At 35.3% G+C, this 24,943-nt stretch overlaps 3 protein-coding genes across 5 annotated transcripts in view; 2 read left to right on the top strand and 1 right to left on the bottom strand.

Moving 5' to 3' along the window:
- LOC145676131 (uncharacterized) overlaps window positions 1–24,943 on the bottom strand; it is a 997,262-nt gene that overhangs the window by 899,727 nt on the left and 72,592 nt on the right. The window lies entirely within an intron of this gene.
- Window positions 2,429–9,485, top strand: LOC145675091 (zinc finger MYM-type protein 1-like). The gene is made up of 2 exons (XM_081745461.1): window positions 2,429–2,449; window positions 8,424–9,485. Exons 1-2 carry the CDS (start codon window positions 2,429–2,431, stop codon window positions 9,483–9,485), a joined length of 1,083 nt encoding a protein of 360 aa, XP_081601587.1.
- On the top strand, window positions 9,948–10,673 carry LOC145675090 (zinc finger MYM-type protein 1-like). The gene has a single exon (XM_081745460.1). It carries the CDS (start codon window positions 9,948–9,950, stop codon window positions 10,671–10,673), a length of 726 nt encoding a protein of 241 aa, XP_081601586.1.

Raw genomic sequence — 24,943 nt, 5'->3', positions numbered from 1 at the left:
ATCTTTTCTGCATCATTTCAGTTGGCAAAAACGGCTTCTTATTTGCAACTCTTGACTTGATACCCATTGCACGAAGTCTTTTTTTCTGACAACTGGCGAACTCGCTTTAACTTCCGTCGCTAGTTTCCATGCTTCCACGAGCTCTGATGAGGTGGCTGTTCTGCTGCTCAAATGAAATATTCTGTTTTCTCGGGGTGAATAAATGTGTAAGCTACCAGTCCTGGGCAAGTTTTCCATGCTACCGATGGTTTTCAGCTTTTTGAGATTGCAGCTGACGGCTGATCTTGAAGAGTTCAATCTTTTGCAATCTCAGTATTGTTTAGGCCTTTCCTACTTAATACTTCTATATATTTCTTCTTTCTCGGTGTTAATTCTTGAGTCTTTACCATTGCTTGTACCTCATGAGCACAAAATAAATAGATAAAAGTAAAATAATAACACTTTCCGAACACACTATCAGCAGCAAGTTACTTTTTAAACTGATAGCTCGGCCACAAGACTCGGATGACGCAATATCCTGTCACGTGACACTGACTATTTAACCGTGTACCCAGATATGGTAAAAAAATATCTGTAAATTTTTCCTTATATTTATTATAAGTTATGCGTACTTATTACTACTTAACAATTTTTTTATTGCGTAAAATATACAAAAATCCTCATTTTTATCCATGTGTGTAATACTTTAGAACAGTAATATATATATATATATATATATATATATATATATATATATAAGTGATCGAAAATGAACGATATTAGTGTCAAATCCATAGTTTTCTGGGTACTTGAGATGAACAGTGACACTTCAGATGTTGTTTAAATCCAAATTCTGCCCCCATTAGTACTCCTAACGGCGGATGGTAACCTAAAAATTATTGAAAATGACCGATATTAGTCGAATTCAAAGTTTTTGAGGCCTCTAAGTTGATTAGTGACATTTTAGGTATCCTTTATGTCCAAAATGAAACTATTTTCCCGTGTGAAGAATGGGCATAATAATAATAATAATAATAATAATAATAATAATAATAATAATAATAATAATAATAATAATAATAATAATAATAATAATAATAATAATAAACTTTCGCAGACTACTTTAATACCCATTATTACTAGTTAAAGGCCTAAAATAGAGTTATACAATCAAAATGCTTTTGACAAGTGAAACTCTTATCTATTTAGATACAGCCAATAAATAATGCGGCAAAAATACATGTGCATTTTGGAGATGTGTGTATAAAATATTACATTCATCTTTTCTCTGTCTTTGTCTTCCTTAGAGAAAAGTTTACCTAGCACTTTGCTCAAAGGAGGAAAACATATGCCGTGAAAGAAATGCTTTGCCCTTGTACAGCTGATATTTAATGCATGTCAACAAAGCCATTAACTTAAAAGCCCAAACCAGTTTACTTTGATGGCAGAATTCTCTCCATAATATTGCTCCCTGAAAACCAAACGAAGATTGATTTAAATGGCTATTAATTATTTATGGACAAAACATTTTTACGTTTTTATATAATGAAATGATTAAAGTAGTGTATGTAATATTTGAAGTACCAATGTTGCGTTAAATTTACTGTTTTTTTTTTAAATTATTACCTTAAAAATGTTTCAGATTGTTCACTAAAGACAATAAAGAAAGGTTCTTGTTTAAGTTTCGATATCAATTGTACTTTAATAGATGGTTTCTTTGCTAGACGTATATTTATAACTTACAGTTTTATCCTTCCTTTCATCAGCAAAATCATAAAAAATGTGGATTTTGAGCTTAAAAGTCTTTACTACGTTTTCCACTATTCGTATTATAGGATTATTATTATTATTATTATTATTATTATTATTATTATTAGTAGTAGTAGTAGTAGTAGTAGTAGTAGTAGTAGTAGTAGTAGTAGTAGTAGTAGTAGTAGTGGTAGTAGTAGTAGCAGTAGTAGTAGTAGTAGTAGTAGTAGTAGTAGTATGGTACCAATGTATAATACAAGAAATAGATCAACATTAGTTCCTTTGAATCCAAAATCTGTAATTTTAAGAGGATTGGCTAATTCTTTTAATTTAGTTTAATTTATTTTTATCAGCATAAAAGCATGAATTTTAGAGCTTGACAAATATTATTTTTAGTTTTTACGACGACTATTTTGAGACTAAAAGAAATTTGGTGTTAATTTGACAAGGAATTATTAATTCGATATGATTTTACGTTATTTTATTATCATATTTATTGTTTTAGTATGTAGCTTACATTGTATGCAATATGTGTTTATCTTGTCTAATAAAGTGCTGTATTTTTGCCGTTATGGCAAAGAAATAAACATTATTATTATTATTATTATTATTATTATTATTATTATTATTATTATTATTATTATTATTATTATTATTATTATTATTATTATTATTATTATTATTATCGTAAGTGGTGTGAATGTTATTGTTAGGAGTACAGGTAAGTGTGTGGCTGTTAGAAGATGACAATTACGATCTGCTACTTAAAAGCGTGTTTTTGCATACAGGATATTACAAAAGATATATCATAATATTTTGAGAACAGATTCCTGGGATAAAAATAAAAAGAAACAAGCTCATATAGGTTTGTGCTCAAAAGTGGATAGTATCGGAGTTATTAAGGTGCCGAAAACATGAAATAAGTGAACTTTAAAAGTTCATAGCTCAACTACCATGGGACTTATCGTAGTCGGGTCAAGACATCACTGAGGAACTGGTATGTGAACTATCCAAATATCCATCTTGGATAAGTTCATATACCATACATGCTCCAGTACTTGCCCACCAATTTTGAGAGAGTTAGATGGAGAGTGATCATGTACTCCCAAACAGCCTCCCTAAAAATGATTGTACAAGTACCGAAGGATCTGAAAGATGGATTTTTGATAGTCCACATACTAGTTCCTTAGTGATCGCTTGGCCCGACCACGATCGGTTCTATAGTAGTGGAGCTATGGACCTTTAAAATAATTTTATTTTCACGTTTTCGGCACTCTGTAAGTAAGAAAATATGCACTTCCGACCACAAGTCCATATGAACTTTTTTTTATTTCTTATTTTGATGTGAGAAATCTTTTCGCAAAATATTGTGAGAAATTTTTGTAGCACCCTGTATATGGTAAATAAATACATAAATCAGTTCTAGCAGAGTAACAATAATTATAAATAATTATTGGCGACAAACGACATACGTTCTGGCAACATAAACATTCGTTTCTCTCTCGATTTTGTCGAAAACTGTGCATGATAAGGGACAAATCAAAACAAGGAGTTAAGCGAAACTTCGCACGAAGCAACTATAAGGAGGGGACATCTTTGAATGTATTAAACAGAAGTACTTAACAGTGTTCCAACACAATATACTCGTAAAGTTATGTTTGTTTTTCAAAATGGCACTACGTCAGATTATTACATATTTCAAATCAACATGTCAAACGAAAACTTAAAATACCATAATTATTTATTATCAGTGTTGTAATCTAAGGATATTATAATATCACAAACATTCAAAGGTTGGAAACCTCTACAGGGTGTATATCGGTCACGAAAGTCACGAATGTCACGAAAAAGTCATGAATTTAGAAAATGGCCATGAAAGTCACGAAAAAGTCACGAAATTTAGCTTTTGGGTCACGATTTTTTTTTAACTGTTCAAATGTAAATACAGATTGTAAACTTTTGTTCTATAAAACGTCAAAGTTCACCACCAAAAATGTCTGATCAGCTTTAGACACTACCAAATCGCAAGCAAAGTACGTTTCTATCGCATGGATGAAAATTCGGCCTAATTCGCGCCCTAATTCGCTCTTGAAAATATTAGGAAATTTTATGATTTGGTAAAGAAAAGGTCACGAAAAGGTCACGAAATTTCATTTTGGGATTTTAGTATACACCCTGCGTCTATCACACACATATATTACAACAGAGATGGATAGAATAACGGACATTGAAAGTACCTTAGCGTTGCATGCCCTGGTCATGGTATGAATCGTTATGAATGAATAGGAACAAAGTACAAGGGCTTGAATTTTTTTCCCCAAAGGTTTTATTTCGAAGGTATGCTTAGACAAGTACATCAAATCTTTTTACTTGTGTGGATATAAAAAGCGTTACTGAAGTTTCAAACACTGCTTAAATCATGTAATTGCGAGAACTTGTTGTAATTACAGCTACTAGAAAACACTGTTGCAATACTATAAAATAGAAGGAAAACAACACTCATTTTACTTTCCACAAATACGCCATTTTTAGCAGTGTTGTGAACTTTATCAACATTCCCCTTGGGATACGCATTCCAATGAAACTCTAATAATAATAACCAAGATATACACTATTTTTGGCATGAATTTTGAACCCCTATCACCGTAATCAATGTCAAGTGATAAAAACCCAGCATGAAGTATGTACTAATTATGTTCAAAAATAGATCTCAAACGAGTGAACCATTTTTCTGTGATGTGATCACAAACGACAGACGATGTATATTTCAATGTGACTGGAAAAATGTAAAAATTAAGTCCCTTCCTTTCCCTGTAGATTTCGAACCCCTTCATATTCCCATGCGGATAAAATCTGAACTTAGACTTAAATGGCATCGGAAGTATCACTATTCATCTCAGTGACCCCGAAAACTATTTCCTTTAAATAATTAATATCAGTCGATTTCGATTATTTGCATGTAACCCCTTGTATTCCAGATGTCATTTTCCTATGTGCGTTCTGTAATACCGGATTTTCATTTACTGTTAAAAAAGGCTGGCTAGACCGAAGCGCAAAATTTTAAAGTCAGATGCACGCGCCAATCCAAAAATGATGGTCGCCAGTATCTCTTATTAGAGATCCCCCCCCCCCATGGCCTTTGGTTTGACAAAGAAAGAGATTACGTCAGAGCATAAAATTTCAAAACTAGACAATTAAATTCAGGATAATCAATTTTGAATTGGACAATTCATATACATCTTTAAAAAATATCTTACCTTAAGACTTGACTTCGCTTTTCATGTCTGTTGTGAAGACTTCACATCCCGTGTTTTATCTCACTCAATGATAATTACACAGCCACACACACACAAAAAATAAATAAATTAAATAAAAGTTCTGTACTGCGTACTCAAGTATGGTCACCACTGGCGACTAGAAATTTAGAACTGACGACCAAGATAGAATGGTAGGAATGGTTTCAGCCAAAAAAGGACTGCACAGTTTCTGTTTCGCACGAAAATAACAAAGCCACGCACAAATAAATAAATAAATAAATAAAAGTTCCGTGCACCGAACTCCAGAGTATGGATTCGATGTATTTTGTTACGCCTAGTCCAAATTTCGAAACCCCATCGAAACCCCATAAGGCGATTGACCGTGTTAGTTTTGTTTTATGGGCAAAAACATGAGTGATTTTGGATAGGGAGGAAATAAGTTTATCGTTCTGGGGTTTCGAAATTTGGATTTTGTGTAACAAAATACATCGAATCCATAATCTGGAGTTCGGTGCACGGAACTTTTATTTATTTATTTATTTATTTATTTATTTATTTGTGCGTGGCTTTGTTATTTTCGTGCGAAACAGAAACTGCGCAGTCCTTTTAGGCTGAAACCATTCCTACCATTCTATCTTGGTCGCCAGTTCTGAATTTCTAGTCGCCAGTGGTGACCGGAAATTTTGCGCCCTGGTCTAGACCGTTATATAGGGCATAGTTATTTGACAAGCGCGACATTACTGATAAAAAGCATTTGCATTGTGGAAGATTTTGATTGAAAAAGAGAAATGACATGACATCTATATGGATGTCACTGGAACACAAGGGGTTAGGACTGTTAGAGTTGTTTTATCACCATAGTATTTTTGTCACATTGTAAGTCTTATGAGTACTAAGTTTAATTGAGATTGCTACAGGTGTTCAGAGTTGTGCTGGAACATACATACACGCATTTATATATATACTAGGTTTGTTCAAAAGCTATTCGATCTTAATTTTTTTGGCGTAAACAAATGTAGTTAGAGAGGCATGGCTTGATGAACATACATAGGAAGCCTGTAGCAACAGTTAGTCGCCCGTAGACCACCGCCGAGTGTTGAGGTGTATGTGAGCTGCGTTGGAATTTCCTTTTTGACAATATGACTGAAAAATTTGAACTCTACTGCATTACATTTTTTTTTTTTTTGTCAAACTTGTAGAATCTCAAGAGAATATGATACGCAAGAATCGACAGGATATCGGGGATGAAGGATTGGGAACTAAAAAAGAGTGATATAAACGCTTATATTTATATGTGTTGGCCAAATACAGTACACCAATGTTTCCTTATTTTTCCTATTCTCACAACATGCCTTCATTCGACTTCTAGCTTTTCCTCAAACTAAAAATGACTCTGAAAGAAGTCATAATTTAGTACACAAAAGAAATCATACAGTACACGATGAACCAGCTGCACACAATCCCAAATTAGGTGTTCCAGCACTGCTTCAAGTAGGGGGAGAAGTTTGTGGCAGTTCATTGGGACTACTGTGAAAGAGATCATTGAAAGATTGTAGCATCTGACTACACATTTTTTTTTTATGAATGGAAGTCGGATACCGTACTTTTTCAACAAACCCGATCTCTCTCTCTCTCTCTCTGTATATATGGTTTATATTTGTAAACATTAACATGTGCTTTTCATTTAAGCAGACAAGAAATATCTGTTTTATCATTTAGTTGTGACAAAGAAAACCCATCAGCTTCACCGCTGTCCAAAAGAACTATGAAACTCCATATAAGTCCCCACCAACATCAGTTTAGCCTGGTCAATTACCCCTTCTTAGCTTGCTTAGAGCTTTAAAAATCTAACCTAACCCAAGCCTCCTAGATTGCCTGGAGTTTTGAGGCCTCCTGCCCGCCTAACTTGCGTGAAGCTTTGTAATTAATCATGCGTAGAGCTCTGAGAAAGTTCTAACTGCAACGACCTAGCTTGCATAAGCTCTGTGGTTTTTCCTACCCGCCTAGCTTATTTCGAGCTATGCAAGACAGTACCGGCGGAAGGGCCGGGCGAGCCGGGCGACCGCCCGGGGCGCCAAATTTTAGGGGAGTTTGGGGGGCGCCAAAATCCTTGCTAAATTTATATTATTGTAAACGGTGAACTAAAAATTAACTTTTTCATAAATTGTGTAGCAACATTGGTTACTACCTCATGCCATAGGCCTCACTCTTTATAACAACCCCGGTTTCTTCTTGAATCTCCTATAAAGGAAATCCTTCATCCCTTCACCTTATTTGTTTATAAAAAAATCTCCGCTGACAAAGCTAAAGACTATTGTTGAGAGTTGGGAGTTTTGAGCAACAATAACACGCTCTGACACTTACAACTGCCGCGGTGTCGACAATTGCACTCCTTGCGACAAAGCTATGTCGGTCGCTCTAACAATACACACAAACAATATTGAGTTATCGGCAACCAAAAAGAAATTAGTCCTGTTTGTACTGTCAAATGACTCGTGAAAGAAAATTATAAATCAGAAGTCATGTACATGTAGTGCAGGCTTCATGGTGTGCGTGTTCTTCTTTTGTCTCCTGAATTTCGACTCTTAGTAGAAGAATCGTTGCGTTAATGTGTTCTTTATCAACATGTCGGAAAAAAAGAAGCCTTCTGGAAATGTATACAGAAAAAGAAGAGCACAATTAGCGGCTGAAAATGAGAAAAGGCAGCAGAATTAAAGAAATTCTTTCGTACTCCTGAAACAGACAATAATGGAAATGAAAATGTAGAACCAGAGAATGAGGAAACCAGCAAGAAATGGACAAATATTCCAGAAGATAACAATACAGTACAGGTAAGTAGGCCTACATTACGTAACGGATTTTCGTTTTATTACCTTTAATAGAGATGAGGTGTTTACACACGTAGCGTCTTAGCAGGTTGGGGTGGGTAGGGTGGCGGCCTCTCAGATAGGCGGCGAACTTCAGGCTCAAAGAAAGTTCTTTCCCCATTGATATAAGTAGCAATAATTACATTCTATACCAACACTGATGCTTGATACATGTACCAAAGCGATAAGACTTTTACTCGTTAGATGTGCATTAACCAACTTTAGCTGTATTTCAAGCATTCATCTATTAATTAAGAAGAGGGCCTCGATAGTGTAGAGGTTAAAGCGTTGGACTCATGTCTACGTGCTCCTGGGTTTATTTATTTATATCTCACATCTATCGGAGGCTTATTGGTCATGCGCCATTCTAAGTTTTGAGTTTATCCCCGGATGATCTAGCTGCTTGAATATCCCCACCCCACCCCACCCATCTTTGATGCAAGCCTACTATCTTTAAAAATTATAAACACAATTTTAAAAATTACAGTCAAGTTTTAGTCACTTATTGTTTGTTAGAAGACAATGTTTAAAATAAATTTAACATTATTTTCTACTGACTTTTTTTTTGCAGGTGTTGGAATCTCAGTCAATCAATCTTGATGATCCAGGAAATTGGCCAGAACATATTACGGACAGAATGCTTCAGATACTTGTTAGACGAGGTCCAGTTCAAGTCTCCAAACGAGAGTTCCCAGTAAACAGCGAGGGTCGGCGACTTACTACAAGTAACTACAAAAGACGTCTGCACAATGAAGAAGAAGTTGCTCGTAATTGGCTTATTTATTCAGTGACTAAGGACGCAATATTTTGTTTCTGTTGCTGTCTTTTCGGTGGTACTACAATGTCACTCTCTTCTCGTGAAGGTTTTTCGGATTCGAAGCATATGTCCGGAATGTTATCAGACCATGATAGATCTTTGACTCACATGAAGGCTTTCCAATCGTGGTTTGAACTTGCAAACCGATTACAGTCAGGTAAAACAGTTGACGCTGAAAACCAAGCAATTATTCGCAATGAAACTGAGCGTTGGAAAAATGTTTTCAAACGATTGCTGTGTATAATTCAGTTTCTTGCTTCCCAGAACTTGGCATTTCGTGGTCAAAATGACACTATTTACTCAAGAAACAACGGCAGTTTTCTCAAACTAGTTGAGTGTATTGCACAGTTTCATGTTACTATGGCTGAGCATTTGCGACGAATAACATGTAAAGAGACACATGTACATTATTTGAGCAAGGACATTCAAAATAAAATAATTGAACTCCTTGGGTCAAAAATAAAGGATAAAATTTTGACTGATCTAATGAAAGCGACATATTATTCCGTAATATTAGATTGTACACCAGACGTAAGTCATACAGAGCAAATGACACTAATTGTTCGTTTCGTGAAGGTAGAACTGGGTAAGGAACCATCCATTGAAGAACATTTTTGGGGATTTTTGTGCATAAATGATTCTTCAGGAGAAGGACTAACAACCACTATTTTGGAAGAATTAGAAAAACTGAAAATTCCTCTCTCAAACATGCGTGGCCAAGGGTATGATAACGGTGCCAATATGAAAGGAAAGCACTCAGGCGTTCAAAAAAGAATATTAGATCTAAATAGTCGAGCATTTTTTTGTCCCTTGTAGCTCCCATTCATTGAATTTGGTTGTGAATGATTCTGCAATGTGCTGTAGTGAGGCTGTAAATTTTTTTTTGCTTTATTGCAAGAAGTATACAATTATTTTTCTAGTTCCACATATCGTTGGTCTCTTCTGCAAAAACATATATCCAATTTCACTTTGAAACCTCGTAGTGATACTAGATGGGAGAGTTGTATTGATGCTGTCAAATCGTTTCGCTACCAGTTAGGAGAAATTTACGATGCTCTTTTCGAAGCATCAAAGGACTCAAAGATAGACGTTATGGGCAAAAATAAGGCTTGTTCCCTGGCTAGGAAGCTCCTGAATTTTAAGTCCGTTTGTGTTGTGGTGTTTTGCTAGGAAGTTCTTTCTTGTGTTAATGTGGTTAGCCATGTTTTCCAACAAGAATCAGTGGACATTCAGCAAGCAGTTGATCTGCTTAAGAAAACCAAGTGTCGCCTTGAGAACATGCGAAGTGATGAAGGTTTCCAGAATATTTTGGTTGATGCCAAAGTAATTGCTGATGATCTCGACATTCAACCACAATTTGAGAATGAACCAAAACTCCGACCTAGAAAAGTCAAACGACAATTTTTGTATGAAGCTGAAGACGAACCGATTAATGATCCATACAGTGCGTTTAAATGTAACTTCTATTTCTGCACATTAGACACAATTATCTGTTCCCTGAATGAAAGATTTCAACAACTGAAGCAGCACAGCGAAATATTTGGGTTTTTATATGACATCCATCCAATAACGGACAAAGAGTATTTACTAAAGTGTTGCAAGGACTTACAACTATCTTTAACAGACAAAGATCACTGTGATATTGACGTATTTCAGTTATATCAAGAGCTCTTACTTTTACCTTCATTTCTCGGTTCTGAAAGTGGGAGCAAACCGTTGCAAGTACTTACATATATTTGCAAGAACTCCCTTATTGGGTTATTTCCAAATGCAACTATTGCTCTAAGAATCTTACTAACTATTCCTGTAAGTGTAGCTTCAGCAGAAAGAAGTTTCTCCAAGTTGAAACTTATAAAGAACTACCTACGATCAACGATGACGCAAGAGCGTCTTGTAGGCCTTTCTATGATGTCTATTGAATGTGATGTTCTGTGTGAGCTTGACACTGATACTTTAATTAAAGACTTTGCAGAGAAAAAGGCACGAAAAGTTAACTTAACTTAGAATTGTAAACAAGTCAAAGGACAATTTGCATTAAAACTGTATAAAGATATAAAATTATATTACTGGTTGTATTATTTGTATTACGAAATCTTTGTATAATGCTGTTGCAAAATATATTTGTATGTTCTTTTGTTCATATATGTGTTCTCTTTCGCAGTTAACAAGGTTGTTTATGCATATATGTGTAAATAAATGCTGTATCGCATCATCAATCTTAATTTTATATAAATCGTTGTTTCTTGAATCGTTCTGTAAATTTCTAATCAGTGACGTAGAATATTTTGCATGCTCATGTGTAAATAATTGTTTCGCATATCGTTAACCAAAACTTACTCTGTGTATTTAACTGACAAAAGTTAAGATCTTACTCAGTTTGATAATTGATTCTTATAGTTATAGTTATAGAGTTCAAGAAGTTATCCTTTAAAAGTAGCTATCTGTAAGGTAGCATAGCAAATTTAAACTCAGTAATACCAATGGGTTGTAGGGGGCGCCATATGGATTCTTTGCCCGGGTAATATTTTCCCCTTCCGCCGGCCCTGATGCAAGACACCTATCTCTCTCTGCTTCCCTGGAGCACTAAAAATTCCTAATCACTTCCAGTCAGCTTTGTAAAAATTCCTTCCTGTAGCTTTGTAAAAATTCCTTCCTTAATGGCCTAAGCCTGAAAACACCTGCTTTACCCAAACTACATACTTAGTAAACTTTGTATTCGTCTTAAGTGCACAATTATAATAATTGTGTGTTATATTGTACGTATCAAACATTTTATAATAAAAAGTTGTAAAGTAAAAACAAAAACCCGTGTTCTTCCTAGTACCTTATGAAAGTAATTTTATTATATATATATGGTAACTTTGTGCTTATTTGTTTGACTTGAAAGGCGGCGTCTTTTGTTTGACACCGAAAGGAAAATAAGGTAATAATGTTGTGCGTTTGTGTCTGTGAGTGTAAATCCGACAACAATCTAGTTCATTGTAACCAATCATTGTTAAAAGTGTATATTTTGTTAACACTGCATAGGGTTGCCAATTCAGCCACTTTGTAGCTAGATCTGACCATTTTTCGAACCTGACTAGTCAGAAATTTAAGAAAAAAAGCTACTAGTAGCTTTTCTAACCATTTTTTTTTTTTTTTTGGCTTTTAGCCATTTTCTGAGTTTAACCACATTTTGATATAGGCTATTTATCGTTAACTTGTGTCTAGCGCTGTTTGGGGATTTGTAATGAAAACCCCTGTTAAAATTTCACATATATTCTTAATGTTTCCCTTCAAGAAGAAGATTAGCTACATAATTTTCATAGCAATTGCATACTATAGCGGAATGTGTTATGCTCAAAGCATAAATTGTAAGCAAGTTCGAAGTTTAAACTTTCAATAAAGGGCCATGTTTAGAATTGCATGTTTAGAATTTCAAGATCAAAAGGTCCAATGTTACGAGATATCTTGGAGATAAGCTGAGATATATTCATGAAAATGCAAGTATCCGATAGGGAATAAACATATCTTTCATTAATGGAAGTATAAATTTTCTATTTGCAAGTATGTTTGAAATACGTTCAAACAAACGATTGTAAGAAACTTCAAATGCGTTTTTCTCAAAATGGTATTTTTTTGACATTGGCCTTTTAGAACCAAGTCACAGATATAGACATAGAGAGAGAGAGAGAGAGAGAGAACAAGTTCTTTACTTGCTTAATATTCTTTGCTAGACCAGGTACTTGTATGTATTCAACGTTGAGAATTTCAAAGCTTAGAAATGTACTGAAGTGACGACAATCCGTTCAACTACTCAAGATTCTTAGAACTCAAATAAGCTGGAAGGCATTCATATTCAAACACTAGTCTATCCTGGTACAGTTGTGTAGGATGCGAATAGTTTCGTTTAGATATAGAGACTTACTTCCAAGAAAATCAAAGGGGAACAAGTATACGATTTCCACTTGCTTGAACAAATTTAAGTGCTTGATACGGAATATTTCAGTTAAAAATCATATAACTTTATAAACTTAGTTACCTTTTATCTTTTTAAAGAAAAGTAAAAAAAAAAAAAAAAATTAAACAACTTATATTGAGTGTATATACACCCATTATTTTTGCTTCTCAACGTCCTGGAAAAGAAAACACTAAAGATTTTTCTCCTTTTTCGGTGACTGTGATTTACAACAAAAAACGAACTGAAATAATACGTACAAAAAAGTAAAAATAAAATAGAAGAGAATCAGGAACAAAGGATAGAAGTGCAACGAAGGATAAATACAGGAAAAACGGCGGGGATATAAAAAAAATGAAATGAAACACACAGACTTTACTTGCTCCGTATATGTTTAAACTTGATTCTTATTTTCTTCTGTTTCTCCAATTGGAATATTTACAGTGAAGTTATGATGGTGGGTTCATGTTAAAAGAAAGAAAATGCCGGAGGGACGTCTCAGAAAACAAACTTAAGATAAAACCCAATTCTTTCCTCCGTTTCCCTAACATTTTCTCTCTCTTTTTCTTTACCCTTTTCAACCGCCACCACATTTTTGCTTTCTCCGTTATCCTCACTACTTGTTGAGGAAAATCACAAGGAAAAGTTTATCTTTGACTAAGAAAAATCTTTAAGTTTCTCTTTTTCTTTTCTTTTCTTTTTTTTTTGGGGGGGGGTTGGTTGAAAGAAAAAATATAAGAGGTAGGAACCCACATACAATCTTTGTTAGCAACGTGAAGTCATTTGTAGAAAAACTTGTTTGTTATTGGAGTTGAAAAACTTTATCTTAACTTGCTGTTTCTCAAACAGTAGAAGTATTATTATATGTATTCTTTCTCTGTCATTTTCGTGATTGAATTACTAATGCAATGATATTATTACTATAGTATGGTAGTTTAAGATCAATTACATTTTAAGTACAATTCTCTTACGTAAAAACTAAGTACCCTTAAACTTCTGCTATAGAATTACCAGTTACTGAGTAGCCAATTCAATTAGCTTGGCGGTTGGATATTTATTCCAATTCCAAATATTGTCTTCAGTAATCTTTAACAATTGTACAAAATACCTAATAATGGATTCGTCTCAGTGCAGACCGATCTACGTGGTAGTAGCCTCCCCCTTTTCACATGTTTTTGACCTACCTATGTGGTAGTAACCTCCCTTCTCATATGCTTCCGTTTATCTAAGTGGTAGTGATCTTTCTTCACATGCTTCCAATCTACCTATGTGGTAGTGACCTCTTCTCCACTTGTTTCCGTTTGTCTAAATGGTAGTGATCTCCTTCCTTCACCTGCTACCTATTTCCGCGGTATAATAACCCGACAGAGTAAAACAGATAATCTAAGAACCTCTGTGAACCAGATGTTGGTTAAAATCGCAACTCTGCCTGCCTCAGATTTGTACTGAGATACTGCCTGCACTATCTGAACCCTTGACTCGTACAATCCATCCATTTGGAATTGGTACGAATCTCTCCTATTCCGGCAGAATATCCTTCCCAGCGTAGCCTTACTCTTCAAAGAAGAGTAATGGGTTGAACAGCAGAAGTGTTTATTTATTCCCTTATGATAATAATAACTATCACTAAGACAGCTGCTAGTAATCAGATGAGATGTATATTAAGTTTTGGACTGTATCAGTTGTTTGTCCTCTAACGTGACAACATAGTCCTAACAATGACACACATACACACTTCTAACAGTGACACAATACTCCTAATCGTTACATACATACTCCTAACAATGACACACACACACACTTCTAACAGTGACACAATACTCCTAATCGTGACATACATACTCCTAACAATGACACACACACACACACTTCTAACAGTGACACAATACTCCTAACGATGACACAATACTCCTAATCGTGACATACATACTCCTAACAATGACACACACACATTTCTAACAGTGACACAATACTCCTAACGATGACACAATACTCCTAATCGTGACATACATACTCCTAACAATGACACACACACATTTCTAACAGTGACACAATACTCCTAACGATGACACAATACTCCTAATTGTGACATACATACTCCTAACAATGACACACACACACACACACACAAACACACACTTCTAACAGCGACACAATACTCCTAACGATGACACAATACTCCTAATCGTGACATACATACTCCTAACGGTGATACACCTATTCCTAACAGTGATACACATACTGCTAATAGTGACACATAAATTCCTAACGATGACAAAAATATTCCTAATGGTGACAAGATACTTCTAACAGTGATACACTTGTAAAACAGTAGGAAAAACCTAAATATATCGCCACACAGGGTGCCGACTCCGGGGCTGCTCTAGTGCTTGAGAATCCTCCTGAACTTTTGTGCGGATACTCAGCATCCCCAGAAAAGGTATAGAAGAAAAATAAGAGAAGAAAACGAAGAAAGGAAGGAAGGAAGAAAAATACGAAAGTTCTCATCTTTCGCCATGTCTTAAATTATAGAAGAGCCAGATTTTCTCATAGAGAAAAGAGAGGGTGAATGTAAGATTTCAATTTTTTAACTAAAGATAATGATTTCAATTTCAATTCACTACATTGTATACATTATTATAATACAAAAGTATCCAATTAAATTGTGTTCTGTTTAACTAACTTCGTTTGCTTTCTTTTCTTTTAAAATATGACAACCAAAAGTTATCGCTCAGAATGGCATGTGGAGTTCTAACATAGGGGGTGAGAACTGTATAACCATTCTTATTATGCCGCCATACTCAGAATCAAAAATATGTTATACTGTAAAACAAAAACCTACATAACTAACTAACCAATTCTATGGCCTGTGGAATCCGGAGGTTCAATGCCGCGTTCACAAAAGCTTTACACTTCTATCCTTAACCAAGTGGATTCAGTTTCCACTTTGTATTCCTATTTCTGCGAGATCCATTTTAATATTTTCCTCCCATCTGCGTCTAGGTCTTCCTAATGGTCGTTTTAAGAATGGACTTCCAGTTAAAACTTTAAAAGCTTTGCTACTTTCTTCTATTCTGGCTACATGACCTGCTCATTTGAGCCTCCTAAACTTGATGTCCCTAACAATGATTGGTAAATAGTATAAATTATGTAGTTTCTCGTTATTAAGTTTCCGCCGTTCCGCATTCCCGTTCCGTTTGGGTTCGAATATTCGTCTCAACATTTTGTTTTCAAATAGTTTCAGTCTACGTTCTTCCCTCAGAGTAAGCGATCATGATTCGCAACCATACAAAACAACAAGCATAATTATCTTTTTTGTTTATTTTAAGCTTCAAATTCCTTGACAAAATTGGCGACCAGAAGAGATTTTGAACTGAATAATATAACGAATTCCCCGCTTTTAGTTGGCATTTAATTTCTTCGTGAACGTAAAAACCTACATTTTCATCAAAAATACCGAAAACTGCGTTTTGAGAAAAATTAATTTTCAAAATTTTCCGAGGAGAACTCTTGGAGCCTCCGCTACCCCTAGGTATACCCCCAGAGCCCCAGGTTATGGGCTGTAAATTAGAATACCTTAGTGATTTTCAGAAGCTGGTGCCAGTGGAAAGTCTAGAGGGTAAGAGCTGGGGGGCAACCTGAAGCCAGATTATGATATATGAGTTTACACCAGGGATGCAAATAAGCAACAAAATTTTACTCGCCCAAGAAAAAAGCTACTAGCCTATATTCCACAATAGAAATCATTTACTTATCTTCGGTATGATATTAAATACTCGCCCGCACCGATGAACCACTCGGCCCGGGTGACCGGGCGAGTGGTTATTTGCATCTCTGGTTTACACTAATTAACTAACTAACTAACTCTATGGCCTATGGAACCCGGAGGTTCAATGCCGTGTTCACAAAAGCTCTCCACTGACTTCTATCCTTAGCTAACTGCATCCAGTTTATACTTTGTATTCCAATCTCTGCGAGATCCATCTTAATATTGTCCTCCCATCTGCGCCGAGGTCTTCCTAATGGTCGTTTTCCGATTGGTCTTCCAGTCAAGACTTTAAAAGCGTTTCTACTTTCTTCCATTCTAGTTATATGACCTGCCCACCTAAGCCTTCTAGACTTGACGACCCTAATAATGTTTGGTAATCCGTATAAATTATGTAGTTATGAAGTTTCCGCCATTCCTCATTCCCGTTCCTCTTGGGTCCGAATATTCGTCTCAGGATCCTGTTCTCAAATACTTTCAGTCTATGTTTTTCCCTCAGAGTAAGTGACCATGTTTCGCAACCATGCAGAACAACAGGCATGATTATCGTTTTGTATATTTTAACTTTCAAATTCCTCGACAGAATTCGCGACGACAAGAGATTTTGAACGGAATAGTAACACGAATTCCCTGCTTTTAGTCGACATTTAATTTCTTCGTGGATATGATTTTCCTCTGTTAATATTGATCCTAAATATTTGAAACTATCCACTTTATCAAAAGTATTATTTAATATTTTAACGCATCTATAATTTGCTGTATTATGGTCCCAACGCATTTCCATGTACAGTAGAGCGTCGATTATCCGAAGTAATTGGGGGACATGGGTGTTCGGAAAACTGGTTTGTTCGGATAATCGAACTGTACATGTTTATTTGCCAAAAAGAAGTACTGTACAGTAAATTTATTCATAAAAACAGGATCTCTTTAAGTATTACAAAGTAACGTACAAAGGCAACGCCTTATGAAGGCCCCATTAGAAGCAATGTTCCGCCAGCGGTGGCTCAGTGCGGTGACTACTGTGAGAAACTTGGTTTGGGAGTGAGGGGGATGATGGACGGTAGGGTGGGAGAGTAACAGGTGCGAGCGAGTACACAGTTCTGTTAAGCGGTCGTTCGGTTGACCGACGTTCGGATAATCGACACTCTACTGTATTTAGTTTTCTCTACCCATGTCCCTGCAAGCGTTTAATAAGATCTCTACATTTGGTTTACACTAAACTTTATATATAAATAATACTTTAAATTAGTTATGTCATTCAAAAAACTGGAATGGGGTAGGTCTTCACTGCCCCGGGCTAGATCCACCTCTGGACGGCGCCCTTGTCTAAGGATATTTTATTCCATTTCCAAAAAGTAAAATAAAATAAAATAAATAAAAGAAAGTGGAACTGAAATTTAATATCCTTGATAACCTCAGTTATTTTTCAGGCACAAAGATTAATGACTATCACCTTTGTCTATTTTTACTTAGAAAACAAAGCAACAGTAGAATTCACAGCAATTCAGAAAAGTTTAAATGCATTCTTCGCGTGTTTGTTCATTGAAAAGAAAATATTGAGTTCGCTTATGCGTCAAGTTTTTCCGAGTCTGAAACATTTAAAAAGGAAGACGCTACAATTGCATGAGCACGACTTTCGGTTTCAATCACGAGAGGGGGATAAATACATGATTTTCGTGACTAGACAGTAGATTCGCCAAGTAACAGACAGTGAGAGTCAAAGACTGCAAAAGTTTCGTTTTCGTATGCTGCAAAATCAATGGTCAATTACATTCCTAATTGCGGCAAAAGTTTTCTCTTAGAATAATAATTAGAATTTATAATAGAATTTAATGAATTTTCTAATGACTTTCGAGTTGTTATTGTGATTTCCTCTAGTTAAAGTTTTAATTTCTTTTAATTAATTGACCTGCGATCAAATTTAAGAGACTTAGAAGTAGCTATGCATCTAGGCTAGTTGTCGTCAGTTGTAACCAAACCAACACGCTCCCCGACTACACCTAATATTAGCATCTCTCACACACAAGGACGCCGATTTCTCTGTAAATTTGAGGGGGGCCCATTCATATGCAAAAGGCATATATGTGGATTTTAAGACAAATTGCATTCAAATTATGCCAAATATTGTATATTCATAAATGTAATACGGGGGCCCACTTGAGCCTTAGGGGGGCTGGTACCCCCAGGATCGGCGCCCTTGCTCACACAGTAATTCACCTATTCCATTTTTACCTAACCTTTAGATTTGGGATTTTTTCTACATTATTACATTTGGGGGGTCATTTTGACCCCTTGACTTTTTTTTGTTGTTGTTGTTTCTTCGAACATTGTTTTGTAAAGTTCGTTAGAAACGTACTGCTAGGACCGTAATCAATATTTTCATGCAATATTTTCTTAATGATTTCCCATTTAGGTACAAGGGCTCCATCTTTGTATTAACAATAAGTGAGTACATAAATTTCATAAACATCAAATTTCGCTTATACTTTCAAGAAATATAACTTTATTGTCAACTTTTCATAACAAATTGCTATTTTTGCGAACTTTGATTTATACATTGCAAAACTTATACAATAGGTGAACTCTTCATCCTTTGTATACAAGGGTTTCAAACTTGTCACTCCCATATCCGCGCACAATATTATTCATGTTCCTCTAAAATAAGTTCCTACAAATTAAATCGTTTGTGAAACCACTCATCTGTCACCAGACCATTTTCAGCACACAACAATAACCTATCAGACTATACGCAATCCTTAGACATCAGTTATCAGACGTAATAAAAATCTCCTAGCAATTAGAGAATCATTCGGCATTTTTCTTACACTTCTTCTTCTTCTTCCTCTTTTTCTTTTACTTTTCTTCTTCTTCTTTTTGTTGTGCTTATAAAAGACGATGTACTAACTGTCATAACTTAAATATGGAAGCCTGTACAAAATTCCACAAAAAAATGAAGATATGGTCAAATTAACACCCCAAATGAAGCTACGTAGTACGTGTAATAACTGCATTCCTACACCGTTATTACGAATAAAATTATTAAATGAATATAAAATAATAATACAGAAGAACCTACTGCAAGATGTCAGAAAGAACCAGTAAGATTTAAAAAACAATATGCACTGAAAATACAAAAAAGAATACCTGAGGGGTCAATTTGACCCCGGAAATGCATCTAAATGTTAAAGTGGTAAAGCGTAATTTCAAAATTGCAGTACAAAATTTATTTTTAGTACAAGATAAAAGCAACAAACACTTTAGTATTTGACATTTTATGCAAAATAGTCTGAAAGCAGCATGTTTGACATATTCTTATTATAATAACTGCAAATTACAATGTTTTGGAATTATATCAGGCTGTATAGAATGAATCAACAACCTGTTGCTTTAGAATAGAATACTTAATTATGACAAACAGTCAAGTTGTAGTCTCAAGTACTATACTCGGACATTTTATAAATCTCTTAAATGAAAACACAAAAAGCTGGAGATAAAGTTTAACTTTGCTTTTTTTTGCAAAGGTTTTTACAATGTCCTCAAATGCTAGCTTTGTAGCTAACTCATGCTTTATGAATATGATCCTAAGATTGCTGAGTCATTGTTGTCCTGTTAAGTTTCTGAGGTACTTTTTATGAGCTTTAGTTTGCTAAAACTCCTTTTCTTGCCTTATAGTGAAAATAAATATTTGCTCAGTTTTGCGCCCCCAAATCCGGTGCCCGGGGCAGAAGCCCCGTTTCCGCTCTTAGTTACGTCACTACTCAGTAGACGAGACGAGATATAATTTTTTCTGCATTATACAAATTAATGCAGTGTTAGAAATGGTGGGTGAGAAAAGAACACTTTTAGATATTATTAGGAAGAGGAAGAGAAACTGGTTGGGACATTGCCTAAGAAGAGATTATATCATGAGGGACGTCCTAGAGGGTATGGTGGCGGGAAAGATAGGGAGGTGGCGTAGGAGATTACAATTAATGGATGATATTAAAACAGAAAGATCATACGCGAAGACGAAGAGGTTAGCGGAGGACCGTGGAGCATGGAAGCTTCTCAGTTGCGGCAAGTGTCCTGCCAATAAAGGCAGAATACCTATGATGATGATGATACAAGTTAATAATTGTATAAAAATATGGTATGAAATTTAGTGATAGTTGCTGAATAAAACTCAAATAATAAATAAACAAATAAATAAAATAAATTTGTTAAATGCAACCAATTAAACCTTTTAAAGAAGCAAAATTTTAACCTATGATGTACATCAGGAAGAAAGCATGAGGGCAAGTATTAATATCTGGTAGCTCAGAGACACGTTTTTTTCGAAAGTCATTTTTTTTTTATTAAATCCGTAATAGCGTAGCTGGCTTGCCACAAGCTTCTTGGTAACCCTTTATTGATTTTAATTTTGTTTTCACTTATAAGTTCAAGTTTAAATTAACTTACCACAAGCTCCAATTAAAAATGCCACCGGAATGAGGTAGACTTAAGTTGCAAGTTGGTTTCTATACACAGCAATTAACTCTAAATTCGATGCGTTGATCAATGCGTAGATGTTCTAAATATAAGACAAAGATGTAACACCGGGATTCTATTTTTGGGAGAGTTGTTGCTTGTATATGTAGAAAAGCCAACACATATACTTACCGCATTGAGATAGGGATTTTTAATTATTTTTATATTGTGTCTACCATACAATTATTTACTCTTGCTGTATTTGTACCATTGCACGTTCGTCTATATTTGAAGATACCATTGTGACATTGTCCTGATGAGGTTGAAGAGCGTTCAGAAACCATTCTTTGGATATTAGGACCAAAAGAAAACAAATCTCTCTATTACGAAAGCTAATAACATTTCGAAACAATTGTAGGAGATAAAAGGTAAATTTCTAACATGAGGCAAAACTACTTTTTTAGATTTCCAAACTACACTAAGCATAAGTATGGGAAATTGGATACAATATTGTCCATGACGAACTAACGTATCTGTGATCTAACAGGCGATTCCTTTGACCAGAGTTGAATGCTGTATTTCTCAGCTATCCTTGTCCCTATGTTTTTACGTATTGAAACAATAAAAACAAAGAGTGGCATTGTAAATGATGATAAGCTTGGTTACCTATGTCGTAAAATCAGTTTGTGATTATAATAAGTAAAACCGTATAATACGGTTTTTTGTAAAATCAGTGAAACCTAGCAGTGTCAAATTTGATAGGACTAAAGATAAATCAAGGATGTTATAAATAGAGGATCTGCCCATATGTATCTTCATCCTACTAAATCGATGAAGCCAAAAAACAACCGAGCATAGACACGTCTGATTGGATACTTTCGTTTACGCCATCGTCTGATTGGCTACTTTCGTTTTCGCCATGATTGTTGGCTCAAAACATTTCGATCCTATTGGACGGAGTGGGCAGAGTAGGGGTGGTGAAACTGTGACGTATGGCTTTAAGATTTTGTTGCAAGGGCACATCCTCTATTTTATAAGATCTTTGAGATAAATGACCGTATCTACTCACCAGATGGTATTGGCATTGCAGGGCCCACCAAGTGCCGTGGGGACAACTGGAGAGCTACTTCAAAAGGAGAAATAGCGAACTCCGACGTACTCGTAGAAAGCCTGCATTAACGGTGAGAGGAAAACAGAAGTGCTGACCACACATCACACTAAAGGTATGGGTACCACAAGTTGGCTGGTAAGCCTTGAATCTCTAAGGACTGTCACGCCAGAAGCTTAGGTTTTAGTTTTGTTACTCATAATAAAGATTTGCAATTAAAGAAAAAGAAACATATAAGCGAAGGACGAACATTTTCCGCAGTGAGGAAACTAGTTGTATTCCAATAGGATACAACGCAAGAATTTGTAATCCTTAATGGCTTTCCGTCTCCTTAAGGCAAGGACACTCTTAGGATTTAAACAGGATATTCTCTTCACTGAAAATCAACACAACAATCCCAAGGGAGGAAGATCATGTGACCCATTTTTTTCTTCCTCCCTGGAGAACTCTGTTCACGTTTTATTATGTTTATCTTTAATCTTCAACATACAGTGTACAAATACACACACACACGTATCTCACAGACGGTAAAGAAGGAAGAGAGAGATGAAAAATGGGTGGAGTCTCTGAAAAGAAAACTAAGGTGAAGGGTGAAGGTAAAAAATATAATAAAAAAGTGAATAAAGTAAAAAAAAACTCATATCGAGATCAACGTAATATCACGTCACCTTAAGTTTTCTTCCTCCGTTTGTTTCATTTTGTGTATTTCGTGTATTGAAGGCTGTCGTATCCCGTCCTTGTTATATATAATATATATTGATTTTATTTACAATCACGTTCATAAAGCATGGATAACGGATTGTGAATATCTGTCACAATGTTTGCTTATTTCTTTAAAAATTAAAAATAAAAAACTTTAGATGGCTTCACTCATTATTGAAATTAAAAAACCGAAATACCAAATATAATCTCTTTCTCTATTTATTTCTTTCAGCATTATCCAATTTATAACCAAAATGAACACTTTATGGATTTATATTCATCATTTACTGTACAACAGCTGAATATTGAAAATTCTTCTGAGCTACAGAGGAACCAAAATAACATCACATATAATGAAGATTGTATGGACATGGATTTGGAAGTAAATGAGGAGAAAAGTAAATACTCGGAAGTTAGCTAGGATCGTAAAATAGCAAATTGTGGATGCGTCAAAATATCAAATAATAGTTTCCACAAAGTGAATACTTTCAAATATCTAGGATCAATATTAACAGACCCAAAATCATATTCACGAAGAAATTATATGTCGACTAAAAGCAAGGAATTCGTGTTACTATTCAATTCAAAATCTGTTTTCGTCGCGAATTTTGTTGAGGACGTTTGAAGCTTAAAATATATAAAACAATAATCATGCCTGTTGTGCTGTGTGGTTGCAAAACATGGTCGCTTAGTCTGAGGGAAGAACATAGACTGAAAGTATTTGAGAACAAGATCCTGAGAAGAATATTCGGACCCAAGAGGAACGGGAATGGGGAATGGCGGAAACTTCATAACGAGGAACTACATAATTTATACGGTTTATCCAACATTGTTAGGGTCGTCAAGTCTAGGAGGCTTAGGTAGGCGGGTTATGTAGCTAGAATGGAAGAAAGTAGAAACGCTTTCATGGGAGGATGGGAGTAAACGCTAGATGGGAGGACAATATTAAGATGAATCTCGCAGAAGAAGGAATAAAAAGTAGAAACTGGATCCAGTTGGCTAAGGACACAATACCCAACTAAGTCAGGGGAGAGTTTTTGTGAACGCAGTTGAAGCTCCGGGATACATAGGCCATAGAGTTAGTTAGTTAGTTATGATGAAGATTAGGAAGAAAATTATAGATGAGCAATTGTTACGGGAGGAAACATCATTTTAAGAATTTGGATTTATGCCAGGAAAGAGTACAATGAATGCAATTTTAATACTAAAACGAACTATGGAAAAGTATAAGAAAAACAAAAAAGATTGCATAGAATACTTATTGATTTGGAAAAGGCATTACGAGATAGTCACGTCAGGAAATTGGAGATATCTGAGAAAGAAAGGAGTGCCAGAGAAAGAGAAGAGATGCAAGGCTAACTCGTACCTCGACAACATTGTACTGAATGCTATAACTCAAGATTTGAGAGATGAAGCTTCCTGATGTACGATGTTTGCTGTTTCAGAACAGAAACATGAACAATATAGAAAACATATAAAAGGAAAAGGTTGAGTATTACCCAAAGAGAGTGCTACGCGAGATGTATGTGATAACAGAAAGAGATAGTGTAAGCAATGATAGAGTAAGGGAAACAATCAAGATTGTAGAGATATTTAAGAAGATCCAAGAAAGAATACTGCAATGTCTGATCATCTAATGAGAAGAACAAACGACTATGTAGTCAGAAGAGTAATAGCAAGAGTAATAGCGTCTCCTGAACTCCATGAGAAGAAGCACAGAGGGGGACAAAGAAGGAAACGGGTGGAGACGGTTAGGAATGACTTCAGGAAGAAAGATCTAACAGGGAGGGAATTTCGGGACAGCAGAAATGTTGCAATTATATAACTGGGAAAAGACATAGATTAATTAAGAAATTGTGATAAAAGAGCTGAATATTAATACAAGGTAAGTACCTGAATTCGAACTCATTCTCACTGTCAATACAATGTATGAGTTTGAACCAGAATGACTCTTCATTTAGTAATGAAGCTTATACTCCTATGCTTGGAATACGCATCCCATAATTCTTCTGAGATGCCCGTTTCGGCGTAACCTAACTCAACCTCACTTTTCACATCATCGATCGATATGTATAATTTTTTTTAGTTAATAACAGGTTTCAATTTCAATCATTTAATTCTTTTTCTCGACTCCTTCCAAATTCAATGAAGTACTGTGCCCTGTATGCTCAAATAATTACTGCCCTTAATTACATCGAGTAATGATAAGAAGTTACGAGACACAGCAGGTTGAGGATTACCAAAAGAGTATGAAATTGAAATCAAGATTGAAGGAAAACTAAGAGGACAATTGTTTCGCAAATAAAAGATAACAA

Source organism: Thermobia domestica, chromosome 18 (assembly GCF_964235325.1).
Source record: "Thermobia domestica chromosome 18, izTheDome1.hap1.1, whole genome shotgun sequence".
NCBI classification, from domain to species: Eukaryota; Metazoa; Arthropoda; class Insecta; order Zygentoma; family Lepismatidae; genus Thermobia; species Thermobia domestica.
This window is presented reverse-complemented; position numbering and strand designations above follow the sequence as displayed.